Below are 26472 nucleotides of genomic sequence, written 5' to 3' on the forward strand. Positions count from 1 at the left end.
CATCTGTAATTATATATACACACAAACACAAAAAGATCTATAAAATACACACTCCACCTGTAAGCTTGAGCAAGGCAAGAAACCATCAGAAATTACTTTTCATATAAAACCTAAAGAATAGCTATTAGCAACATATATTTTCTGACATCATGTGTATGGCTTTGTGTAGATAATCTAAGAGTAAAAATTTTCTCCAACACAGGCCCCATATTATGAGGGAGAGAAATAATATTTTATCTAGAATATGAGATGAAAACACTATCTTTGGAAAAACTGAATTGCTGAAAAGCAAAAAGAGCATAATCTAAAACAATTCAACTGTTTGAACTAGGAAAAATGTACTACTACATGTGTAGCAAAAGTCACATTAGTATTACACTGGAAAACTCATCATTGCTGCTGCACCAGGGAATCCATTGCTGTTCAAATTTCAGTTTCTTTTTGGAAAACATTATCACCTGAACCACATACTGAATACAGATTTTTGGTAGTGTTGCAAATGTGAAAAAGGTGGAATACCTGCAAAAAGTATATACAGGTCATTCTCAAAAGCAGCAAATGAACACAGGAATGCTGGCTGCCATATCTCTATCTTTTGAGGAAGAGCTATACTTCCCTTATATGGTTTCCTTTCTTTTCTGGTTTTGTTTTGTTTTTTTGTTTTTGTTTTTTTTTGGGTTTTTTTGGTTTTGTTTTTTTTTTTTTTTTTTCAGTTAGTTAGAAATAATTACAGCATGAAATGGAAGATCAGCAGTCCTTCATACTGGAGAAAAAGTCTTCTGAACATTTCTTTAAAAGATTTAAAACACTTTCTTTAAAGACTTTAAAACACTTCTTTAAAATGATTTTAATACTGCCATGAAAGATCATATAGGTTATCTATGTTTTTTTCCAGTCTTAGCTGTTGTAGTGGTCTCAGTAATTTATAGAAACTAAAAGAAAACAGCACATCATGGAGTGCAAAGGAAAGGCTGGAGGGGGAGACACACACACAGAAGGGAGAAGTAGCAAGAGGGGAAACAGCTGCTGTATGAAGAAATACACTGCCAAGAAGAAATCAAAGAAGGGCTTATGGGCAAGACATAAGAGCTACACAACTGAGATCATTTGATCATTTGTTTTTCAAGATATTAAGGGGGCTCATGTTCTACCAATTACCTTTGGATAAATAAAGCATTCCTAATGCACCTACAACTTGATCCCTCAGCTCAAAGAAATATCTGAACACAGTGGAGGAGCTACCAAGAAGTTTCACTTCTAAAGCAAGCGTTGTTAATAACTAACACACAAACGACTCAGATTATGACAAATGTAAGGAAATCAGGTTCACAATATTCTCATAATGTCATACATGTATATCAGGCAGTAAGAGCTGTGAGATGCTAGTATCAAATACAATTTTCTGTTTAGAAGGCCCTGGAGATACATAGAAATTCAATATCCCCATCAGAGATTGCATGCATACCTGTTCGGGTACCCAGAGCTTAAAAATATCCCTGAGGATTCTGCTTCCTCTAGGCAGAATAGAAGAGGCATCATCTCTTCCATCGTAAGATGAGGCTATGTGGCAACTTTCCTGAATTATTCTCAGGTTGTAGTCTGAAGATTATGATTTCCAGTTTCTAACTTATTGAAGTTTGAATCTATAGCTATAACTCAATTTACTGGTTTAAGCAAACTTTCCACTCAAACTGAGATTCATACGTATTAAGAACCAGCAAAAAATACCAAATTACAGGGAAGGGGCTACTAAGTCCCTTTCATAAAGTGATTTTTCTGAAACCAGCTAGTTCCATCAAGACAATAGTCACGTGAGCAATTAATTTGATTTTCAAAATACAAATTTCAAAACAGATTGTTGTTCTGTTCTCCAGTTCTGTACAACTTGCAGAACCCATTTCAATTGACCCTCCTTTCGGGAAGTGCCAAAAGGGCACTGTACTGACCATTTTCTTCTCTAGAGCTGAAGATAACAGAAGGTCTCTGTGAGAAAGGCAGGTAGGGTTAACTTCTCTCATATCTCTGAAGGACAAGGAGGCTGGGAATATGGATGAGCTTCTTGGCATTGCAAGAGTAGCCCTAGAAAACAGCTGCATTTCCATTGTTTCCCTAGCAGTCCTCTAATGTCTGTTCCTACCTAAGAGATAGTCCAAGATGTCCATATTGTGGATGAAAAGAAGAAAATAACCAGGCAGCAATCTCAAAGAAAACAACTGGTAGGGAAAATATTTGGATGAGAGAAAAAATAGTGGGTAATAAAAGTGAAGCATTGGAGAAAGGAGGAAGAAACAGAATATTTGTTTTCAGAAGTATAGAAGGAGTTACAGTTTCACACAGAGGAAAAGAAAAAATCATATATAAACCTTAAATATCTCAAATGATCTTATTTTTGAAATCAGCTGTCTTTGTGTAACAATCGATAGGTAACAAAGATACTCCATCCTTATTCTGTGCTGCAGAGAATCCTGAAAGGGTGAAGGAAGAAAGATTGGAGTTTGAAGAATATAAAGCTAAATATTTGAAGTGTTTATTCGATCAAGTTGTCAACACATGCAAGAAACATGACATTTCCTGCAAGAAAATAATTAAAACAACATTAAAAAGCTGAAGGAAAATACAATGTACCCAAGATTTTTAGAGCAACTATTTGGACACATTTTCAGGGCTTAGTGCTGGATTTAAGTGGTAGTGTTACCTATGCTGTTAGACAGCCAGAAGACTGAAATTTATGCTTTATCTTCTCCTTATTGGTAGACAGCAAAAGTTTGGAAATTTTAATGCCAGCATTCATGTCAGCAGCTCCTTTTAATCAAAGACACTGATGCTTCATGTCTACAATATTCTTCTCATGAATCAAATTGCATTTTCCAAGGTGGAGTATTGAAATGATTACTACATTGCAAATTTTACAGGATATTGAAAGAAGTGAGGTCTATGTAAAAATGGATGTTAAAATATAACTTCAAGTATAATGTAAAAATCACTGTCAAGCCTTTTTTTTGTAGTTACAGTGAACTAAATTTGTCAGATTAAAAGATACGATAAGAATAAAAGAAAGCACTTGATCACCTAGCAAAAGACATCAAATTCCACTCTGCTGCTCATGTGCAGGAACCAATAGCACCCTTTACCATCGCATATTTTCTGCATAGACCCAATCCTTGTGTCAAATGCCCCAGGAGAAGCAACACACTTCCCTGGGTAGAACTCAAATTGCTCATTAACTCTTGCCTGTCCTAGATTACAGCTATTTGCTTGCTTTTTGCTTCCTTTGTTTCATTTCTCTCTTCTGCTCAAATAAAAGTTTGAATTATACCTTAACAGACAATATTGTCCATGCATTAAAAAAAAAAAAATAGAAAAATTAGGATCTTTAAGGAAACCACTTCTCTATCTTATTTTTATAAACTACATTAAAAGAGCCCTGCTGGTGCCTTTATAAGGCCTTCACTGCCAACCTCCAATATTAATTCTTCTCTGCTTGCTTTCTGAATTGTCAATTTCTCCCTAAAGTGATTCAAACTTAAAAATGTGGACAAAAAGGTTGTACTAGTATTGTAGCATCAGTCTCATCAATTTTGAATGGATAGTCAAAATGACCTCTTTGTATCATTTTGTACATTAAGCTCAAATATAAATCATCTTAGCTGTCTTAAAATTCCTCTCTACTAGGATCAACAGATAAGTCCATGTTTCCCAGGATATGACTCCCCATTACACAGACATGACTAGCATTTGGCTTCATTAAAATACCCTTTATTTAGAATGCATTCAGCTTTTCAAGTGATCTAACTCAGTCCTTAGGACTGGTCTTACTTATTACCTTTCAGCAGTTTTCTTTTTTTGTTGTTTTTTTTTTGTTTTTCATCAGCAAGGTTATGTTTACTTCAGAGTCATTCATGAAGATAAAAGGCAGAGTTGAAACCCAGCTGAGATTCACAAAAGCTCTTCATGTTGGTGTTCCACTATTAATGATTACTGTTTTGTCAGCTACAATTTAGTAGATTAGCTTTTAGATGGGCTTTATGAGTACTGTACATTGTTGATCTCACCAATCCTAACAGGAGTAATGTCACATTTGGCCTAATATGGTTCAAAATGGACAACACCAGCTGCTTCAAAGAAAGGGTTAAGCAATGTTAAAAAGTAGTTATGCATCAAACCTTCTTCCACACCTACCCTTTCCCAGGCTAACTTATCCAAGTACAAAGGCATATAAGCTTTAACAGAACTTCTGTTACTATAGCTATTCATACTATACATCCATTGACAACCTTTGGCTTTTTACAACATATTCCAATACTCTTAGTGTCTGTAACACTATATGGAAAGAAATTTCAAAATTTATGTATTACTGTGTCCAAAAATATAAAGAATCAATTTTGAATTTTCTACAGTTTAGTTTCACTATATCTCAGGGGTTCCAGATGTAGTTTACTGCCAGAAGGAACTTGATCCAAAGTTGGTGCCTCCCAGAAATTTCTAAGACAATAAATGCTATGAAATGAAATAATTTGGCTCTTCAGCAAAACATCTGAGTATCTTAATTCAACAGTATTGGTCCCTGAATGAGCCAACAAGACTGCTCACTAGCCTATTACCTGCTTTTGCATATGTTCAGATTATTTTGTCATTTATCCGTGGTTAGCTACTTACCTGTTGGACTTGCTCTTGGCTCTCCTGAATATTTCTGTATATATACTGCCTGTGGATTATGATAATTTTATTGGCCCCCACAGAGTTGGTTTCTCCATTTTCTCTAGGCTATTTGGCTTCAATAGTCTTGTCAAGCAGTCACTGCAAGCTCAGTCTAACCATTTTTATGGATGCTTTATGTAGAAATTAATAATGCATGACTGTGTTATAATACATGTATGTACTATGTCTGCACACGCAGTCATCCCTGACTTAAAAATAAAATTTTTTCTTTTGTCACAAAAAGGTGAGTTTTAATTTAAGGTTTTTTCAATAGAATAAAACTAAAAATTTTGACAAAATCATCCACAAAGGAAACAGATATTACAGTGTGCTTTGCATCTTTAAAATTACCAATTTTAAAGCTGTTACAATTAATTTAATTAATGGACTTCTACTTACCTCTAGCATTTACATTTAGAAATGTTCAAATAATTCTGAGTTTATTTTACATGATTTTTGTTGCTGACCTTAAGCAGCAGCCAAGTACCAGGTGCTCACCCATACTTCCCCTTCTCCAGCAGGATGGGGAAGAGAATAAGAAAAGAGAAAAATTTTGGGTCAGGATACAGGCAGTTTAAGCAGTATAGGAAAAAAAAAAAAAAGAAAAATAAACCCAAAGCAAAAAACCAAGCCAACTAAAAATCAAAATATCCAACCCAGAAAATGCAAAGGCACCCACTCACCACCTCCCACAAGTGGACATGCTCAGCCAGTGGGAGCAGAAGCTAGCTCCTCAAAAAAGCTTTTGTTGCCAAGCGTGGCACTCAGTGAAACTGAATAATACTCTAATCAATTTAGCTCATCTCTCCAGGCCATGTCCCCTCACATCCTCTTTCTTATCCCCAGCTTACTCACAGCATCGAAATGGGAAAAGAGAGAGCTTGGCACTGCAAATACTATTCAGTGACAGCTGAAACACTGGTGTGACCAAAACACAGCACCATAGAGGGTGCCATGAAGAAATTTAACTCAATTCCAATCAGACACAGTACACTAAGACAATGTTAAACATTACATCAGTGAGATACTGTCATATTTTGCTGAAATAATGTCTCTTGTGTGTTTTTGGCAGTGGTTGTCAGCCTAAATTTCTGCAGTTTCATTTGAGAGACATACACACCTCTTTGCTGCTCCTCCTAGTCTGGGAGACATTAGATATCATTTTGGTTTCTGCACAATCCTGACATCTCAAGGGCTCAGCAGCAGTACAGGATAGCCAACACGCCTGCTTGAGCTCAGATCTGTGCTTTGTGAAAGTATCTCTCTAGTCCAAATTCTTTTACAAATCAAATAGCAGCATCCTATGATCTCCTCAATAATCCCAGCTGCTTGCTCTAGGGGGTTTAGAAAATTCATTTGACTGTTTTGACAACACAAAGTTTGACTGCCTTTGAACCTGCTTTCAAAGACAAAGTCATACAAGTCAAGCTATTGCCCATGGAGTATTCTGGTTGACTTTGACAATGATGGATACCTTTCATGACCATTCCCAGATCCCTTATGCCTACACTTCACAACTGTCCTTAATGATGAATGACAGTCACATGCAATGAATGACAATTTTCCAGTACTCTCATCCCCAAAGAAATGGCATTATCATCACATTTTTGCTATAACTTATCAGGCTGAAAAAATACAGAGTCTCTGATGACTCAATTCTTTATTAATGTAATAACTTGAACAAATACTACTTTATACATTTTGAGATGCAGATGGGAAAGTATATCAAGTTCTTAGGTAGGATATACTGTCTTCATTACTTTAGGAACTGTAAATCTTACTCTTTAATGAATATGCAGGATGGAGAAGACAGATTGTTATTATTTGAATCTAGTTTAGATGTCCTGAGTCTTGAACAAATAAATTGACTGTTATAAAATAAGGGATATTCAAAACTGTGTTTTGAATAGAAGTTTCATCCTCACCACTGACAGAAGTGGAAATTCTATTTGCTTAGTGAGGTTGTTTTCTTTTTGTAGACTTACATCCTCACTGATTCAAGAGGAACTGGAACAGCCCAGCAAACAGACCCTCTGGGAAAAGTCATCTATTCAAGCTTGCATTTTGTGAGAAAAGGTCTCGCCTTAGGCCACCATTATTGGCAATGGTTACTTATTACTGGCAGATACAACTGAATTTATCTTAACAAATAAAGAAAGCTTGGCTGAAAATTGTTATTTCTGTTACAGTAACATTAAAGGTCTGCAAATCAGGACTTCCCTGTGCCTGTAATTTACAGAAACAAATGAAAAGTACTGCACAAAAGGACAAAATGCTTGAGGTCTAACCAAAGAAAACTATAATCTAAATGTCAATCTTCAAATAGAAAGAAACATAAGGACAGAAGCATGAAAATCCCAGAGCCAATGTGAAAATATTCATGAGCTTGATGGGCACAGACATTAGAGAACTTGAGTCTTGGATTTTGCAATGGCTTCAACTTATGATTATTAGTGATGATTAGTGACTCTTCTTATAAAAATAATTTTTAAAATAGAGTTTTGAGAAATGTTCACAAGGACATCCTCCCAGGCTTGCAGGGCAGAAAAAGAGAAAGTATGAAGGATTTTTCTTTAAAACAAGATTCAAAGGAACCTGAAATAACATGCCATGACAACAAATGATCTCCCACTACAAGGCAAACCAGCTTTTTTTTTGCTTTTGAATTGTACATAGATGAACATGAATGTACTTTTCTAATAGCGTAATGATTTTATCTTTGGTATATGTCTGCAATATTTATCCATTTTCAGTATGAGACAAAGAGGATAATTAGTTTCCAGGGACTGGTATGAAGCAGTAAGCCAATGCTCTGCAGTAAGAGAAGGGTGGGAAGATGACTGAAGTGATAGAGGTAAATCACAGCAGTCATATAAAAAGCTACTACCCAAGGCAGACACATAAAAAAGAAAGTACCAGATGGTAGCAAGCAGAATTCTCCATTTCCTTGTTAATTCCTCAACTTCAGGAACTTCCTGCATGCTTATATTTGCAATTTTGACTTTTATCAATCTAATTGCTTCAGAAGGCACATCATTTTTTACTTACAGACTGATTCAGCACCATTTGTATGGTCCAGGTGTGCTGCCTGTGGAACATAGGGCTTCTTCTCTGAGTCCTGCAGCAGCTTCAGAAAAACCTTCAGTGAAAGTAGAAAAAATTAATTTATAAATTTTTTACCATGCTGGAATATGACTATAAAATCAGTCAAGCTCTCCAGTGAAAATCTTGGGGATAAGGGAAATGAAATAAATGTCAATGGATGCAAAACACCTGTCAGAAGGGACTTAAAATTATAAAAACCCAGCAGAATTCACCAAATACATAATAATGAGGTTTAAATGGTCTATTGAAATGGTCTATACACTTTGCCAAACAGATTTCTGTTCAACCTACTATTTCTTGCTTAAACCTGTTTCACAGTTCTGTCCACATTAAGCCCTTTGAATTTCAGAGACGTGTATTCCATTTATCTGTACCTCAGCCTTGCAAAACTTTGGAATGGCTTTCATGGTAAGACTTTTTCACACACTCCCCACTTCTTGTAAACTCAAACTAAAAATAAAATTAACATTTTCTCATCTTAACCTGAACTGCAATTTAAACAACGATCTAAGAACCTGAGATAAAAAGAAAGATAAGAAAAATTAACAGAAAATACAGGTACTGTGAGCATCTCAAACAGAAAAAGAACAACTAAATTTTGCTTTATCTTGATGAAAGTTTTCCTTTGCTCTTTCCTCTTTGTTTGGGTTGGGCTGCAAGACAGATTATACCCACAGTGCAACTTTCAGAAATCATTAAGAAACTGTTTATTTCTTCCCACAAAAGAACCTGATATCAGCTATAACAAAAAATTCCTTGCTTCCAAGGAGCTCACATAATAGACAATAAAAACCAGTCAATGTGAAGTACTTTATAGCTCTTGAAAGATATTTCTTGACTTTCTAAGGTCTGACTGTTACAAAAACCATATTTTGCTTAGTCAATATAATTGCCATTTAACAGTGGTTATTGATTGCATTTGTTACTTGCCAGTTTTCAGGGAACAACTTTGGCCATTAACAACTGCAAGACCAGGAATTTCTGGCCTGATATTTCTGTATTAGACCCTGGAGGCAGATCCTGACAGCCTAAAACCACTTTCTAATTTGTTTCCTTGGATCTGCTCGCTGATGGCTTTGAACACCAATTTTCTCAAGCAAAACAAACAACTGAATCATAGAATCACTGAATTTCCTGTGTTTGAAGGGACCTTTAAGATCATCTAGTTTCAAGCCCTCTGCCATGGACACCTTTCACTGGACCAGATTCCTCAGAGCACCATGCAGCCTGGTCTTGAACACTTCCAAGAATGGGACATCCACAGATTCTCTGGACAACCTGATCCAGTGCCTCACCATCCTCATAAAATAGAATTTCTTCCTAATTTTCCCCCTTGTCCTGTCACTCCATGCTCCTGTAAAATGTCCCTCTCTGTCTCATAGGCTCCCTTCAGGTACTAGAAGGCTACAACTACGTCACCTCAAAGCCTACTCCTCTTCCAGCTGAACAATCCACCAAATGCCTTTCTAATACATTCTATGTCTGTTGTAAGCTTCATTGAAACAACCTCTGACACAGCTATACAGGCAGAAGGCCACCTGCATTGCCCAGTCCTCCTGTGGTATGCAGTTTTCAAACATCCTCTTAAGAATGGGAGTCATTAGGGGAGCCATTGTACAGAAGATATGATAATTTACTTGATGTGGCACCAGATATTGTGGACAGAGGTAGTATTAGCCTAACAATGTTATTAACAGAGTATCCTCCTAAAGACACAGAGAGGAAAAGTCAGGATTAGGCACCATGACAGAGATAGTATATTCTTACTAAATCTAAATGAAGGTATATTCTGGACCTCAGCAGAGCATCCTCTCCCCACATTTCCTGCTTGCTCAGTTAGTCAGAGCACAGTGTTAATGGCAGCAAGGTTGTGGATTCAATCCCCATATGGGCCAAACACTTTAGACCTGGATTTGATGATCCTTTTGGGTCCTTCCAAATCAGGACATTCTGTGAAAATCTGTAATTCTGTGAAGTTCTGTTTAATTTTTGTTTTGACTAGCAAGTCTATATCTGAATAAGGACTTGTTCTTGTCAAGGACAAAAAGTGCTTTTTGTCCTCGAGGAAACAAGTCTGGCCAAATGGCAATACTACAGTGAAATAAATTAATGTGATTGTGCCATCACCAGGAGCTGTTGGAGCACCCTGCATCTCACTAGAATGTGCACATCACTTCAAGGACATACATCCCTGGGAAGTTTTGATGCAAACTCTCAGGTCACTTCAAGGAAGAGAATTTAAAAGCAGTACTCAATTAAAAAATTTTGAGACATCTTAGTTTGAAAAGATGCTACAATCGTTTTGTTCTCTCCTCAAAGAAAAGCAAGAAAGCAATAAACTTTGAAATCTCCAGGGCTGGCAGAAAGTGAAAAAGCATCCTCCAGAGAACTCTTAGTATATGCTTAATTTAATTAACTAGCCTTCCATTCTCCTTTTGGTTCTACCAACACTTTTGATTACAACTGTTATAAAAATAAAAATGCCAAAAATTTGAGCAAATATAATATTAGTGAGATGTAAAGGTGTCAGAAACTGATTTCTTAGAACTTCAAGATTACTTTCAAATATGAATGGAAGTCCATTTTCCCTCAGTTAATATGATTTTTAGAGTGTGTGTGTCCCTCAGAATGAAAAAGAATAATGGTGAGTGTTTAGAAAGGATGAAAAAAAAAATTAAAAGGCATTTTTTCCTTTAAGGCCAGGGTTCTTTGTTTCCAGATTGAATGGCTTGAATAGATTAGTGCTATTATGTGCTGTCTTTTTAGTTCTCAATGCAAAGAGGCTTTTGATAAGAAAATAGAGAATTGAGATTGTAATGACAGCTAATGATGAGATGCAGAGATGACATAAATCAACCCATATTAATGCATTAAATCTTCAAGCTGAAGAATAGTACATTAATATCTAATACCACATTTAAAGATGTTTTTAACTTCCCCTTCACAAAAATAACTAAAAGCAAGCTTTCAACTGAGTCACAGATTCAGCCTGCCGAGGAATCTTCCTCATATCCATGACAACTTCACATTTACATGTCAGTTCTGGAAAGTTCTGTGTTATCCCATGGAGATGTAACCCAGGAGTATTCTTAATATGTACATTACCTCCAAATCTATAAGGTTTGGCAGTGAAAAGTATTATTCCTTATACCATGTTAATCATCTTACATAAGAAAATAGAAACTTTCAAAAAAATTATTTACTTTCCTCAGAATTGCATCACAGGAATATAATTTACTTCATAACATTAAATAAAATGCTTATTAAACTTGCAAACTATGTATGATAATCATTAGACAGATAGATGACATTGGTCCCCTATCATCCCTTGAAGTGAAAAAAAAATTATTGTAAAGGATCTATAGTACTTGGATAGGGGTGGTTTAGGGAATCTTGTTATTTAGAAATTATAGATTAGGTAAAAAGAGTGCAAGGGAAATAGCCCCTTGCTGACATGGTTATTTACACAAAGGTAAATTCAGAATTATAAAGGTGGTGCATAACAGAGTCTCTTCCTCTGATCCATTTAGTATATACAGATGCTTACATGCATATATATGTGTGTATATATTTTCATGTTTCAATATACTCTCTTTTGGTATATACAGAAAATATTCTTTAGATATTTCACCACACAGATTGTTTGGCTAAATCCTAAGCTTCAGAACTAGTAATTTGGAAAGTAATCTTAGCAATTATTTTTCTGTCCAAAGAGCCACCTGAGCTGAACCATCAGACTTGAAGGTCCTAAGCTTGTTCCACTGCTATGGATTTAGGATAACACTGCTTCTCATAAAGTCACTGATGCATTACATTTCCCTTCAGTTAATGCAGAAACAAGCAATTAATGGTTACACAGTTCATCAGTCTTCACAGTAGATTCTTGAAATAAAAATATGTGTCATAGCAGAGTAGGTGCTGAAATTAACAGCAGAGCAAAACTATAAAGTATAGGTTTTACCTGATTTGGGAGGTTTTGTTTGTTTGCTTTTTTCCCCTTGAAAATATTCTTCTCACGAGAGATTTTGTGCAATATAAAAGATACAATCACGATTCTGTAACCAAGAAAATGTCATCACATAGAAAAAACTACAAGTACCTCTTCCAAAGTTGTGTCAGAAATGCCATAGCCAGTCACATGTAGATGCTGAAGACTTTGATCTAAAGCTTGAAAAAGACCTTTAAAAGAGGTTTTATCTGCCCTTTCTGGGATCACATAGGTCAGCTCAGTCCCACTGTTTTCTTTCAAGAAGGCTTCTGGAATGTGGGTCTGTACCAGGGATGTGACCTGAACAATGTGCTTAGGGTCCTGGATTTCAAACACAGAGGGCTATGAAAAAAGAAAGATAATAATGCATAAAAAATGAAACATAACCAGAAGAATTGGTCTTAATATTAGAATTCATGCAGGAAAAATTCCACTGATGAAACTACATCACAGCTGGGACCCAGACACTACCTCCCAGGGAATAAAGGGCAGCGAGACAAGCCCCTTTGCCCCTTTTCAGCTAAATATTGATATTCACCATTTTCAAAGATGGCATTGTGTTCATCTAAATAGCAATAGCAATAATAATACCACCCAAAACAACCAAGGAAGGCGATAAAAACACATTTTGCTGCTTCTCTAATAATCTATGTCACGTATTACTTCCTGGCAGGGACATACATCTCCTGTAGGATGTACTTGGCATGCCCTGAGCAGCTCATACTTGACACACCTTTTTGACGAGTGTCAGGCTGTGTCCCTGGCCGTAGGTGTCCCTGAGAGAGGCGGGGGAGCCGCAGCAGCGGAGCTGGCCGCGCTGCAGGATGGCGATGCGGTCGCTGAGCGCCTCGGCCTCGTCCAGGTGGTGCGTGCTGAAGATGAGCGTGCAGCCTGCAGGGCAAAGACTGGCACTGCCTACAAGGCCCAGAGAAACCCCCACCACGGTCCTTTAGGAAACATGACTTCCAGACTCTTCAAAATCCTAACTACAGGACACAAACAAAATCTGCTGGCAGAATTACAAGCTGACTTAAATTCAGTTCTAAACTCGCTTTGCTCTGTTTTATACATAGAAAACACTATTAGGGCTTTAGAACATCCAGCTGTTTTAAAAGCTTAATAGATTCCTTAAAATGACATAACAGCAGCATCCCTTTCAATGGATCAGTCAGTGTGAGCTATTACACCTAACTGAGCACTCACTAGCTGAAGAGTTTGCTTCCCACAATCAATTTTAGAATTAGTGTAGCAGACTGATTAATATATATTTTCATTAAAAGTATATAAGCATCTATATATAGGTATATGCAAAATGGGAAATAGAAAGCTAAAGAGAAGGAGGAAACTTCAGAACAGGACTTAGAATTAACCTCAATCTTTTTTAGATTGGGTGTCTTTCTGTACAATAGCAGATAATTCTTGTAATGCCATTTGACTTGTCTGAAATTTACCAAGTTCAACTTAATGTTTCCTCAGAAATTAATGTATTTACCTTCTGATGATGTTTTGGCTATGCTTTGACTATCCAGTTTAAATTTATTTAAAAAATATCCGGAAAGGAAAATAAGATCCAAATTATGCACATGAACTTTGTACCAGCTTTGTACTTCAGCAGAACATCCCAGATACTGCGGCGAGAACATGGATCTACTCCGCTGGTGGGCTCATCCAGAACAACTGTCTTTGAGTTTCCAATGAAGGAGATGGCAATTGACAGTCTCCTTTTCATTCCCCCTGAAAGGGCTCCAACAGGTTTGTACTGATGTTGGGATAAATCCACATCTTCCAGAGCTCTGAAACAGGAGTACAGAAACAGGAACAATTTTAAAAATGGTTTTCTTGCCACATTCTGTCCACTCAGAGAACAACTACTGAAAAGTCATTGTAAATGGAAAGTGATAAAATCAGAACCTCTGAATGATTATATACTTTGTATTAAAAACAAATAGGAAAAAAAAAATTTCTACCTACAAAGCATAAATGCTTATCATCATCAGATGCACAGACTCTAAATAAGTATTGTAAAGAAAATTTTAAATTAAAGCAAGTAAAATAAATGCTATTTTGTCCCGTAACTTCAGCAAACTCCAGATTATAGTCCCTTTTAACAATGATAAAGACTGTTAGTTTCATAACTGAAATAGTGCTTCAGGTTTTGCAAACTCCTTAAAGAACACTAGAGATGCCTGAGATTTTTGGAAATGTGTAGTCATTTGAAGTAAAAAAGGTAACATCACTCTTTGTTTTTCTTTCAGAAAACATGTGTTTGTGAAATAAACTGATTAGTGATCCCTGGGTAGAATAATACTATCTAATCAAATCTAATCAAATTCTTGTGTTAAGGACTGGGACATATTTTACAGATTTTTCAATTCAGCTCTTGCTCTCTGATGCTATCTTGCCTCTGAACATGGTATGGAAATGTAATTAATAAAGGCAATATTATAAGGCCTTTAACTTATTTTTCATTACACTGAGAATCCGGTCACTAACCTAAGAGCTTTCAGCTGCTCTCAGCTTGGAAAGCAAGATATAGAAGGCTCAACAGTCCTAAGCAAAACTCCTGAATCATTTTGGTCAATATACAGTCTCTAAGCCACACCATTTACCCTGAGATTATTTCTCATTTGTAAGAAAACACATTTCAATAGCTGTGCTATAATACATAGTAATGAAAATTATTCTTAATCTCTTCAGAAGCCCACTGGTTTTGGTTAACAAGAAGCTTTTGTTTCATTCTTTTCTTATTTCTCTGAAGCCTTTTAAAGCATTTGTTACCTTTAAAAATATTTTTTCTTAGTAGCAAGGCCTGCAGAGTTCTGAGTGTTCTTATGTGCCATTAGGATGACAGACTGCTGCTAGAATTACAATTTAGCAGTCTAAGTACCATAAGATAGAGAATATTATTTTACATCAATTTTAAACCATTTAATAAGTTGGTTTTATCTCTGTAGCTCTGGAGAATTCCTTCTGTTTTTTCTGGGGAGAACATAGTGTCCCAGACCTGAGTTTGTTCAGATCAAAATTTAAAAGTAACAGGCTTTTATGATAGCTACCAAAAAGGAAAGCCACTTTGCCACAAATGGCTCTGCATATGGCTGATTGTACACCTAAGGAGAAGTCCTATCAACTTGACATTTGTTTCCATTGAAGCTTGGAAGTGCCCAGCTCTTCACAGAGCCTAGCATGAATCAGAGGGAAAACAGAAACACTGTTTGAAAAGCATGGCTTTTATTCCTGAAGTAGAAAATGAAGTTTGCTGTTAATGAACCAGATCTCAGCTTGTACAATTTACTAGTTAGTTTAATACACACAAAGCAAAAATAAGGTCTAGTCCTATATTAAAGAAGTATCAGCACAAAAACACTGACAAGAGGCAAATCCTCCATGTCCATGTCAGAGCTCTGACTTGTTTTTGCTATTGTATTTTTCAGTTTTAAACCTCTTCATTTATTGAAAACATTTCAAGGTTGGATTTGGCAAAGGAAAATGAGGTGGCCTATTTAAAAAGATTGTAACAAGCACTGCATTTACCTGGATTTTCTGGTTTTCTAACCTTCCTTCTGCTGCAGGTGAGGGAATACATGATAATAAATATATTAAGTCATTGTTGATTTATCTAAAAACTCAGAACAAGCACAACAGTTTTCTTTCTATCTGCTTCTCCAGCAAGGATAGAGGTGAGGCAGACAGCATGAGGCAGAACCCCTGCAATTTCCACAGGGCTAACCACCTCCACTCCTGTCAAAACATCATTATTTGATGGTTCTCTATACCAGGTTTCAAACATTGACAGTTCCCATTACAAATATATTCAAGTAAGAGTTAGAAATCTACTTTCAAGTCACAATTTCAGAACATGAAATGTGATAAAAACTCACAATATCTTGCAGTTCCCATTGTTTTTTCTCACAAGTTTTGCATTTTCTCTTTTTCATTTGGGTGGCTTGCAAAGGTCATTACCAATTTACTTGATTTCAGGAAATGGGAGGAAAACTCACCCCCTGACTTGCTCATTCAGCTGCTCCCTTGTCCAGCCAGGTGCCTTCACTGACCCGTAGAGCAGGAGGTGCTCTCGCACCGTCAGCGCGCTGAACAGGACATCGTACTGGGGACAAACACCCAGCTCTGTCCTGATGGCAGCCAGCTCAGTCCTGATGTCCTTCCCATCAACAATAATGGTACCAGAGCTCGGTGGGTACAGACCAGTCAGCAGGGATCTGATACAAGAAAAGAAAAAAAAAAAAATCAGCAAGATAATGTACAATTAGCTCATCACTTGGATATCCTGAGGCGTGTTCTAATATCCTTAGTGCAACATCAATTCACTTGAGTACAGTTATAGAAACATCACTAATGTTTTGGGTTTAGATTTTTTTTGCTTTTGGTGGCTTTTGAGGTTTTTGGTTTGCTTGCTTGTTTTAGCTAGCTGTTTGGGGTTTTTTGGGTTGAGTGGTTGGTTTGTTGGTGGGTTGTTTTGTTTTTTGAACATGACTTCAAGAGTTCTTCCTTTCCCTTCTTCCAGAACAAAATCCATTTTTTTCCCTACCAAATCTCAGAGGTGATTTTTTCCTTTTTGACATGGGTATTCTGTGAGGAATATTTTCCAATTAGGGCCCATCCTGCATCACTGGCTTGATGAAAGCTGATTATAGCTAACAGAAATGTAGAAACATCTACTTCTTAGTTGAGACATTTGTAAAGGTCATTTTTCATTTCATTACTTTCATTTCCGATCAACTGCCAAGAAAAAAGTCCCCTGCAACCTCTGGGGACAAAAACACCATAAAACTCCACACTCTCCATGTGATGAGTACATATAAGTTGCCAGAAAAAGAACACTCCTTCAAGATGTGTTCAACCCCACAACCAGACATGCAGGTCCTACTTAAGCTGTTCCTGAGATATCACAACATGGTTTAAGTGGCACAGTTCTACTCATTACATTGCTTTTGTCATAGATATCCAACCTTCACTTTCCATGTGCTTTGGAGAGTTTATCATGCATTTATTTGGGAAACAAAAAAAGGCATAGCAAATACTTCACAGAATTTTAAATTGAAAGAGCACAGCATAGATCAGAGAGGACAGTAACAGCATTGAAAGTCAGACTTACATAACTGTTGTCTTTCCAGCTCCATTAGGTCCCAAGAGTGCAGTTATCTGACCCTTATGGAAAGTGAGGTTGAGGTCTTTAACAGCAGCTTTCTGACCATCCACGTGCTCTTTGGTGAGGGACAGCAGCACGACACCAATGGTGGCTCCTTCAGTGCAAGGGACTTTCCAACTCTGAGGGGCTGATTCTGCATGGGGAAGAGTAGCAGAACAAGCAGGTTGCTGAATCTAAGGGTGTGTGTGTGTGTATTAAAGAAATACCAAAATAATTTCTACTACCATTTGCCAAAGCCTTGAATTACACTGAAAAGAAATATTAATTTATTTTGCTAAGGATTTGACTCATTGCAGTTTTAGAAAGCAATCTATAACAGTTATGCCTGTTACGTGCATGTCTACATATATCTTGATAAAGACATAAAATAGCTGCTATATTTTATTTCAAGTAAAAAATACTTATAATAACATTACTTGAATCATTTTTTATGCCAATAAGCATTAGAAAAGTCTAACTGTGTAATCTACTTCATATGTCTACTTCATACAGTTTCAGGCACACAACATTAACATAACATTCACAGGCATAGGCAGTTAATCTTCTCAATTCCCCTCAGTCAACTAAGCAAAGCAGATCTCTGAAATGATTCAGAGCAGCAGCCTAGTCTAAGCATAATTCAAGGTGCTCAAGGCAAGCAGATACCCAACAGTCTTCTGTATTTTTAATAACCTCAGGAAACTGAGATGCTATATGACACCAATGAAGTTGCCTTCCTTTCCATGTCAGGTTTGCACTACTTTCCAAACATGAGCACAATCAGCAGCCCATTACATTATTCATGTTTAATATTTTATTGACTCATTACTACTTAGAGATCTGGCAGTGAGTTAGTTTAGTTTTTTTTTTTAAGTAAAAGCAAGCCATATTGGAATGTCAGTCCAAAGAAACAAACTTTTATGCCTGAGAATTATGAGAAGAGAGAATTATTCTTATGAATATACATGTACATAAGATATTTATGGTTTTTAGTTATATTCTCTGAAATACTTTTACATAAATAAAACACAAACAGTACCAGAACAGAGAACTATTCTATACATAAAGGGCTTGAATCATATAAATCAAATTATAAATTTAAAAAAAAATTATTATTTCAAAGATTGGTTTATTTGCACTGTGAATGAAGAAGTTGTTTTGTTGCTTTCACACTCAATTTCAAGCTTCTGGCAAAATTTGTTTCTAAACTTGGGTCACTTGCTAGCAAGGTACTACCAGCAGTTGTGGCACTACTGCACCTCTCTTCCACTTTCTGGCATTTCCTAAATTTGCATCCTTTAAACTAACAAAAAGCATTAAAGTGCAGAGTGGGCCTCAGACAATGTAGTTCAGGAAAGACTCAGAGGGAGAGCTCCAAGTTGCTTGCAAGCATTAAACTTTACTAAATTACCCTGGCATTTCTCCAAATGTGAGCTCCAAGTGGGTCACAGAACCCTGGTCACTGCCAGCCCTGCTCTAGTTGTAGTTCCAGCTGTAGGACCTACACTCCCAGCTCCTCCCTCACACACTGATTTCCTAAATATTCTCCATGCCCCTGGGACCAGTCCTTACCTGGGCTGCATGGAGCAAGTAAAAAAATTTCCTGGAAGCAAGTCACTTTGCTGTTCCAGGGAAATCCTTCATGGCTGCATTTATCCCATTGTCAGGACAGTGGCACACAATTCTTTTAGAGGACAGCAAGCTCCTTTGCTGCATGACAGTTTTAGCATTCACACACAGGCAACTTGCTACCAACCACATGACATGGGAAAAAGAGACCCACCAAGTGTAGGCAATCACCAAAATAAATTGAGCCAGAAAACACACTAATAACTGCTCAGACAGAGAAGTTTGTGTCTTTGTTTTCCACAGATTATGTGGTGAACCCAGAGGGAAGCACTGGAAATCTTCATTTTATGTAAGGACCAAACACAATTGTATTAACAAAATGGAGTTGTACCAAATTGCAGAAATTCAGACAAAACTTGTACAAACCGGTTTTTCCACAAGTGTTTAATGAACCTCAAGACACTTTGAGGTCTACTCTAATCTAGGAGACACCTGTATGCAAAACTTTTGAGTTGTTCAGATCCTCCACCTCTGCTACAGACAGCTGGATCACTTCTAAGATATTGGAACTTCCAAAAAAGACACAACAACCCATCATGTTGTTCCAAGGCCCAAGAGAGAACACAGGTGGGATTGACTTACTCCTTCATTTCCAAAACCTAAACTAAATGTGTAACATCCTTAAAGGGACTGGAGAGGGGGGGAAAGATAAAAAAACCTCTGAATTAATTGTAAGCATGTGAATGTACATATAGTAGTGAGATTATCTGGAGGCTGATAAAATTTAGTTACAATAACAGTTTTCTAGACAAAAGGCTAAGAAGAAGAGACAGAAAGAACAGTGATTATAGGAGAGGGAAATTAGAAACAGAATGGGAAAAAATGAACAAAATTATTTTTTCCAGTGAAACAAGAAGCAAATTTTTAAAAAAAACTTAAAGCCCAACACGTTTCAGATCCAGTAAGAGTATGAAAGGGTTCAGTGAGCTCCAAAAGATCCAAACTAAGCAAAGAGGCAATACAGTGGGACAAGATGAGCCCAAGAGATACTTATTTTACATCTTTTAAAGAGTTTTCTTAAATAATTCTGTACAAATTCACAGAATGAATCAATCATTACAGGGTGTAGCAAAATGTAGCTATATAATATTCCTAGTATACTATATGATGAAAAAGGGAAAAAAATCTAAACACATAATTCAGGACCAAACAATGATAAAAGCAGATTGACTATGACTAGCACACCATTCAGAAGAAAAAGCCATTGTTCAAATTCAGTTACTACAAACCTTTTTCTTGGAAGTTTTCATTGAAGAAAAACATATTAGAATTCAGATAATGTCTCTTGCTTCTCTCTGTACCACACAGGTTCTTCCAGTAGGAAACAATAAAGGGAAAGTACCATCGATTTTTTAATCCAGATTTACCTATATAAAAATTATGATATAAACTGTTGAAAAATTTATAGTCATTTTGCATCTGTTTGTAGACTAAAACTGTGCTATTATTGCTTGCAATGAGCTGCTTATGTCACTTAATGAGCCAAAAAAAATTTCTCTGTTAAAAAATTTTAATAAAGTATAGAATGTCATTTGGTCATAAAACCAGATCCTTCCATAAAATAATCAGTGATGCTTTACCCTGTCTCCAAATCAGCTTCAAAGGGTAACAGAATGATAGACTTAACAATCTTGTAACCCATAGGGAAGAAAATGCACCCAATAGCCTGCCAAGAGAAAGAGCCTATTTTTTTGCTATAAAAATAGTCCATCCCACCAGTTCTTCCATTTATATCTGCAAAATAGAAACAAATCAGCCATCACAGGAAATATTTATTGTACAAAAGGGACAAAAACACAGTCCTATATACAAATTAATCTGTGGCATTGCCTGATCTTTTCAGGCATTACTTACTCATCACATAATACACACTCTCTTTGTTTGGAATGTCATTATGTTGACACTGAAGGGCAATGTCAATTTGAGACAAAGTTTTTAAAATCCAATTGCACATTCCATCCACCCCTATCTTTCAAGGCAAAGTTAATTAAAAAAAAATAAAGTAGCCAGAAGAAAAAGTGACACATGCAAATCAGAAGGTAAACCATCAGAGGAAAGGTAAAACATACTGCAAGGCATGAGGCTATGATTAAAAATACATCAACCAACTCAACTTATAAAACTTGGTCCATGAAAAGAAATTTGAAAAACACACCACTATTTCCTGAAAATATATTTGAAAATCAATTTGTTTTCTCTATGCACTGGGCTGTGGACTGATTGGGAACAGGATACAGTTAGTGCACTGTCTGAAGTTTTTATGATCTGAAAACATGCTGCTGTTCATGGGTTTCAGCCAGGAGATTCACCATTTTTCCAGGAAGTTTTACTACTAGACTAAGCTCTCTTACTGTGAAGATCTAATTTATTTCTAATTCTATCAAATATTTGGCCTAGCCACCAGCAAACAAAAAGTGGCTACAAATTCTAGTCTGTGTGTTAGCACTAGTCAATATTTATGTATTTAGGAAGATGCTGTTTCCCAGTCCCTAAAGTCAGACAGCTTTGCAGTACAGAACCACAGCTCCGAAAAAGACATATTTTTTGTTTTATTTGCATAAAACCAAGAAAGACAATGCCAAAATAAGTGTTTGCTATGGTGGCTGAACTGTTTACGTTGTGAAGATATTAATGGATAAATGATATTAAAAAATTTCTTCAAAAACATAAAATAAGAACAAGTACATGATCTTACCAGGAATAATATTGCTGAAATACCAGCCACCTACAAAATATAAAATGGAGTCAAAGAACATCATCCAGCACATCCATCCAAAGGTCATGTATCCTCCTTGTGCCATTGACTGGTGCACATTATCCCACTGAATTCCTGGTAGTAATAATAATGATTTTTTTTAAAGGTCAAAGCTAAATCAGCACAGCATTAAAGATCACAAACACATCAACACCACACACTTCTGGGTATTTAAGCACTGGCACAAGACAAATCATAGTTAATAACAGTAATCCTAATGAACAGAGAAAAATTTCTATGCCTTTACAAGCCTGTGTTTAGAACAGCAGGTGACACTGCTGCTGGGAAAATATAGAGAAGTTGCTGTAGAAAGGGCAGTTTATGAGGTTTTAGCTGGCCTTTGAATTGGCAAAAGAAAAAGAACTACAACACTAATAAAATGGGGCACTGACCAATGAATCAGGCTTTAATCCACTCTGCTGCTATATATTGAAGGATTATGCAAAGTTTAATATCATTTCTATAATGCTAAATCTGAAGATTTAAATCTGTGAATTCTAACTAAGAAGCATTGTGTACATTGACTGCATTCAGAGGTAAACAGGAATGAATTAACTGAATAATTGCTTCATAAAATTGTTGCATTGCAGAAGACAACATGAAAGGAAAAAAGAAGATGTGAATACTAGTGCTACAGAAAGCTAATACTGCTAAATGGAAAACAAAAGTAACAAAGCTGTATATTTATTTTAAAAACTGCATTTTTTTTACTGAAAATGCTACTTTGTTTGCAGTACAGTGGGTCATGATATTGCTTCTACAATTTTTTTTCCCACAATTGAAAGTAGTTTTTCCCAAAGCACATATTACCCTTCTCCTTCAGTAAAGATGAGTCGATTCTGATGAAGTGTCTGGTGGGAAATTTAAGTAATATTTTCTACAATTGTCTCTTCCACTCTTACAAACTGCTGTACCATTATGATACTTTTTCTATAGTTTGAAACATCCACTGTCATCATCATTGGTCTTGCCATAACAGCTAAAAAGAGGATTACATCCCTTTAAATACCTGAACTTGATCCAGCTTATTAAGTCATTAGAGATTTTTTTCAGAGCAGATTGAAAAACATTTCCAATTGTAATTTTTGAAATAGTTACAGATTTTCTCCTAACTAAACAGCTTACCTATTTCTTGTCCCTCAAAATATGTAATGAAAAATATTCCTTGTCCAAAGGCAGTTGTAGAAAGAAGACACTACAACATCAGAGGAGAAAGAGTATGTAAACATCAAATAAAAGCATGTTGATGACAAGTTCTATAAAAGAAAATAAATTGTGATACTAAAATCAAGAATAAACTGAATAGACTTTTCTTCCATATAGGCTAATGGTTGCTATTTCATTTTATGTGTTAACCATACTCCCCCACAAAACTTACCACAATTTGCTCCACCTAACAGAGCTCCATTGATCTAGTTATTAATACTGGAAAGTGGTATTTTATCTGACCAAGTGACACTGAAAAAATGAGCATTTTTTAATAGTGTGTGAATTATTCCACCAGCTTAATTTAGTGTATTATTCTGGAAAAGTAAAGCCATAATGTGTGAAATATGGCTTTCTATATATGATGGTGATATTTGATGTCATATTCAGGGATACAGTATGTTAGGACAATACAAAGACATAAAACAGCCTATGGAATCATAGAACAGGAAAGGACCTGCAAGAACCTACACCAAAGATATATACACCTCAGATTATATGGTTGGAAAAATTTCTGACCTATTCTCCAGTTATATGAACAGAAAATCTATCATTAGTTTTTTATAAACAAATAATGACTTTGAGAAGTGCCATGTAATCAGCTAATCTTGAAAATACACTAATATTTAAAATATTTTGAGGTCAAGACATTAAGAGAACTCGTGAGTCTCAGGAATGCAATTTCCTTATATTTTCTGTAGGTTTACAAAATTGCCCTGACAATTTATTTTGCATTCCTTTCAACCTTCTAAATATTTTCTCAGTTGGAGATTCATTAGTGTGATTTATTTCCAATAATCACAAACAGAAACATGGGAAAAAATAAATACATTACAGTCTGAAGCTTTGAAACTATAGAAATTCACAATATAGTTGGAAGAGAAAAAGTAGACAAGAAGAAGAAATATTTACCATTATAATCTGGTTGGTGAAACTCAGCTGGTTCTGCAAGACCAACAAAACTATGTAGGGCAAAAAGCTGATCATATAGACAAGGCTGGCACACAGAGCTGCTGTATTGGCACTGCTGAAAAACGCTCCCAAAAAATAGCTTAACATGATAACTGTTACTCCAAATTCCAGGAGAAAAAGGAAGGTAAGGAAACCATTGCTATAAGCAAAGATACCACTTGCTTTTAAGATGATGGCCAGAGCACAGCTGCTTACTGTAAGCACAATGACATTCTCCAAAAACCAAGCAAAGAAATGAATGGCTGGATACACACCCATTGTCTTCATATACTGCAAGACAGCATAGCAAAGAGAGTTAAAGCTAGGAACAAACTTTCTTTTCGTTTTTTAAACAAAGCATGTTGTCACCAAGACACTACAAGCTTCCCAAAGGATGTCATCTTCCCCTTAAATTTCTTGTTTCTTTGCCCTTTTCCTGTGCCCTCCCCTGAATCAGACACATCTTTGAGCAGGGCAGTCTCTGAGATCATCACACATGAGCACAGGGAGTCACCATGCTCAGCAAAACTCTCTTTTGCATATGGTTTCAAGAACAGATGTCAGGTTACTAGTTTTCCAGGCAGGAGTTTCCCTCTTTATACTGTAAAAAGTACTGAGTATATCCACAGCAATGTATATAGAAGTATTTTTTTCCCAGCCTGTTGCTCTTCTGAGAGAAACATACAGTTTGCAACCTTTATATAATACCAGGCAAATAATAATTTAGCTAGGTGTGAAGTACATCCCTCTTTTTCTAAAAAAAAAAAAAAAAATTACTTTAGATACAATCTAATAAAACCTCTGAAGCAGTTCTCATAAGATCATCAAAATTAATGCTAAGTTGATTTAATATTTTGGAGTATTAAAAAAATTATCTTACAACAGAAAGATTAGAGAAATTAGATAACTCCTCAATAATTCCCCAAATTAAAAATATTACTCAAGCAGTAATTCTGCTGATACAGTGAAATCAGAGTAATTCTTTAAAAAGTGTATTTATCCCTATAGAAAATGTATCACAAGGACCCTGTCCTTCCAAATGCTTAGCACCTATGAAGACCAGCTGTTTATAGAAGCAAAGACCTGTCTCCTCTTTTTTTTAATTACAGTGTACATAACAAATTCTCCACTTATTTTAGGTAGTTTCATCATTACCAACTACATAGAACAAAATATGAAAAAGAATCCAAAACAAAAATCATTCTAATCATAAGGCCTTCCCACGTAAGACTTTCCAGCTTCAATTTTGCTTTTTCTCTCATGGACAATATTTGCATACTGATGCTCAAACAAAGTTGTGAATCTGAGTTGGCAGCTAGAACTAGAGCCTACTGCCCAGAGGAAACAAGTGAAAACAAAGCCATCTGGATTATGAGTACTTAAAAGCACCTCACAACTTCTGCATTTCAGTGCACTTAAATGAATAAATTTTCTTTTCAGAGGTTAATCTGCCTCTTACCTCCTCAAGGTGGATTTCTCTTTCATAAACCAGCTTGCGAACCATACCAGCAACTGAAACCATCCACGTTAACATCATCATAAGTGGGAAAAAAAACCCTATGTTGTTCAAGAACCTATGAAAAAACAGATATGAGGAGCTGTCAGCATGCAAAAGTAAACTATTTTCTAGCAGAATGTTAATAGGTTAATACTGGAACTGTTCTCAAACTATGGACTAAATAAGATCTGACGTGAATAAGATTTATTTCTGTTCTGATTAGAATTACTTATTCTTTTGTAAAAAGCTAAATATAAGTATTGGTACAGTATTATTATATATTATAGTATTTTAAACCATACAACAGATATAATTACTCCTTAGAGCTCCAACCAAAGTCAAACATAATTCAGATTTGTCTCAAAGGTAAAGTAATATATTTGGACAATGAGGAATAACATGACCCAGTCAATTTTCACTCCACTTTAACAAATTTATTACCACTGATTAATTTTAAAATCTAATAGCTGGGATGGTTTGATGGTTTTACAGAGAAAAACTGCACACCTTTGCTTCATCAGCTTCACCCTTCAAGGGATCAATTTACAGTTTGTGTACAGGAAACTGAGGATTCAAAAGGCATCTCAGAATAATCTGAGTAAATTGCACACTATGTTGACACAGCCTCTGTCCAGCAGACTACTCCACATTATCGCTGCAAACATTTTGTAAGGGGTTGTTTGCCAGACAAACATTGTATAACATGTTATGTTAAACACAGCTGTTGGAAAATATTTGCTATGCTGTAACACTCTGGTGTTGGATGTACTTGTTTAAGCCTGTGCAGAAATATACATTCACCACTGAAAACTGAGAGCCTAGTAGCATCCCAAGCTCTCTAGAACTAATCTGACAAGGACAACACAACAAATTAAAAAGCTGAAATTTTACTTACAGATCACTGGTATGACAAGGGTAAGGCATGGCTTGCACCTGAATTGCTGTCTCTGAGGTGTCAGTCCCAGTCTGTGCTGAAATAATTGCCCTTTCAATCATGTCTTGAAGAGGAATAAAGACATGGTTGTATTTAAACCCGTCAGCTGGCAATTTGTGGGGATGGGATTTCCATGCTGGGTTTTTAATCAGATCTGTTCTCATGCTGTAGAGAACACTGGTTCTAATTGTATATGAAACGTGTCTTGGAAGGAGATTGCTAGAATCTTGCTTCTTGTCCTCTGGTGTATTGAAGATGATACCTGACACAAGAAGAAAGGAAACTTCATAACTAAGCTTATATAATTTATTCTATTTCCATAGCTAACTTGTGCCTAATTACCATATGATATAGGATGCATTAATCTGTCAGGGCAGGCCTCCAAGCTTTCTTGACCCCAAGCCCAAAAGGCAGGTTTCAGAGACACATTTTTCACATTCATGAATATGAAATGTAAAAGATTATCCACATGATAAATGGGTTTGTAAAAATAATTTTTATCTGAGGTGATTTGTCTTCTTTTTCTTGCAGTTTTCTCTTTGCATCAACATTTAGCCAT

The 26472-nt window shown here is 36.1% G+C and overlaps 1 protein-coding gene across 1 annotated transcript in view; it reads right to left on the bottom strand.

The window, feature by feature from the left end:
* ABCA13 (ATP binding cassette subfamily A member 13) overlaps nucleotides 1–26472 on the bottom strand; it is a 164766-nt gene that overhangs the window by 79810 nt on the left and 58484 nt on the right. The window contains 12 exon segments of the mRNA XM_056484532.1: nucleotides 7747–7837; nucleotides 11903–12133; nucleotides 12525–12682; nucleotides 13388–13584; nucleotides 15793–16011; nucleotides 16908–17094; nucleotides 19799–19936; nucleotides 21265–21399; nucleotides 22450–22519; nucleotides 23443–23772; nucleotides 24941–25055; nucleotides 25875–26175. Of these exon segments, the coding sequence (XP_056340507.1) occupies nucleotides 7747–7837; nucleotides 11903–12133; nucleotides 12525–12682; nucleotides 13388–13584; nucleotides 15793–16011; nucleotides 16908–17094; nucleotides 19799–19936; nucleotides 21265–21399; nucleotides 22450–22519; nucleotides 23443–23772; nucleotides 24941–25055; nucleotides 25875–26175 (2172 nt within the window).

This window comes from Oenanthe melanoleuca, chromosome 2 (assembly GCF_029582105.1).
Source record: "Oenanthe melanoleuca isolate GR-GAL-2019-014 chromosome 2, OMel1.0, whole genome shotgun sequence".
Lineage (NCBI taxonomy): Eukaryota > Metazoa > Chordata > Aves > Passeriformes > Muscicapidae > Oenanthe > Oenanthe melanoleuca.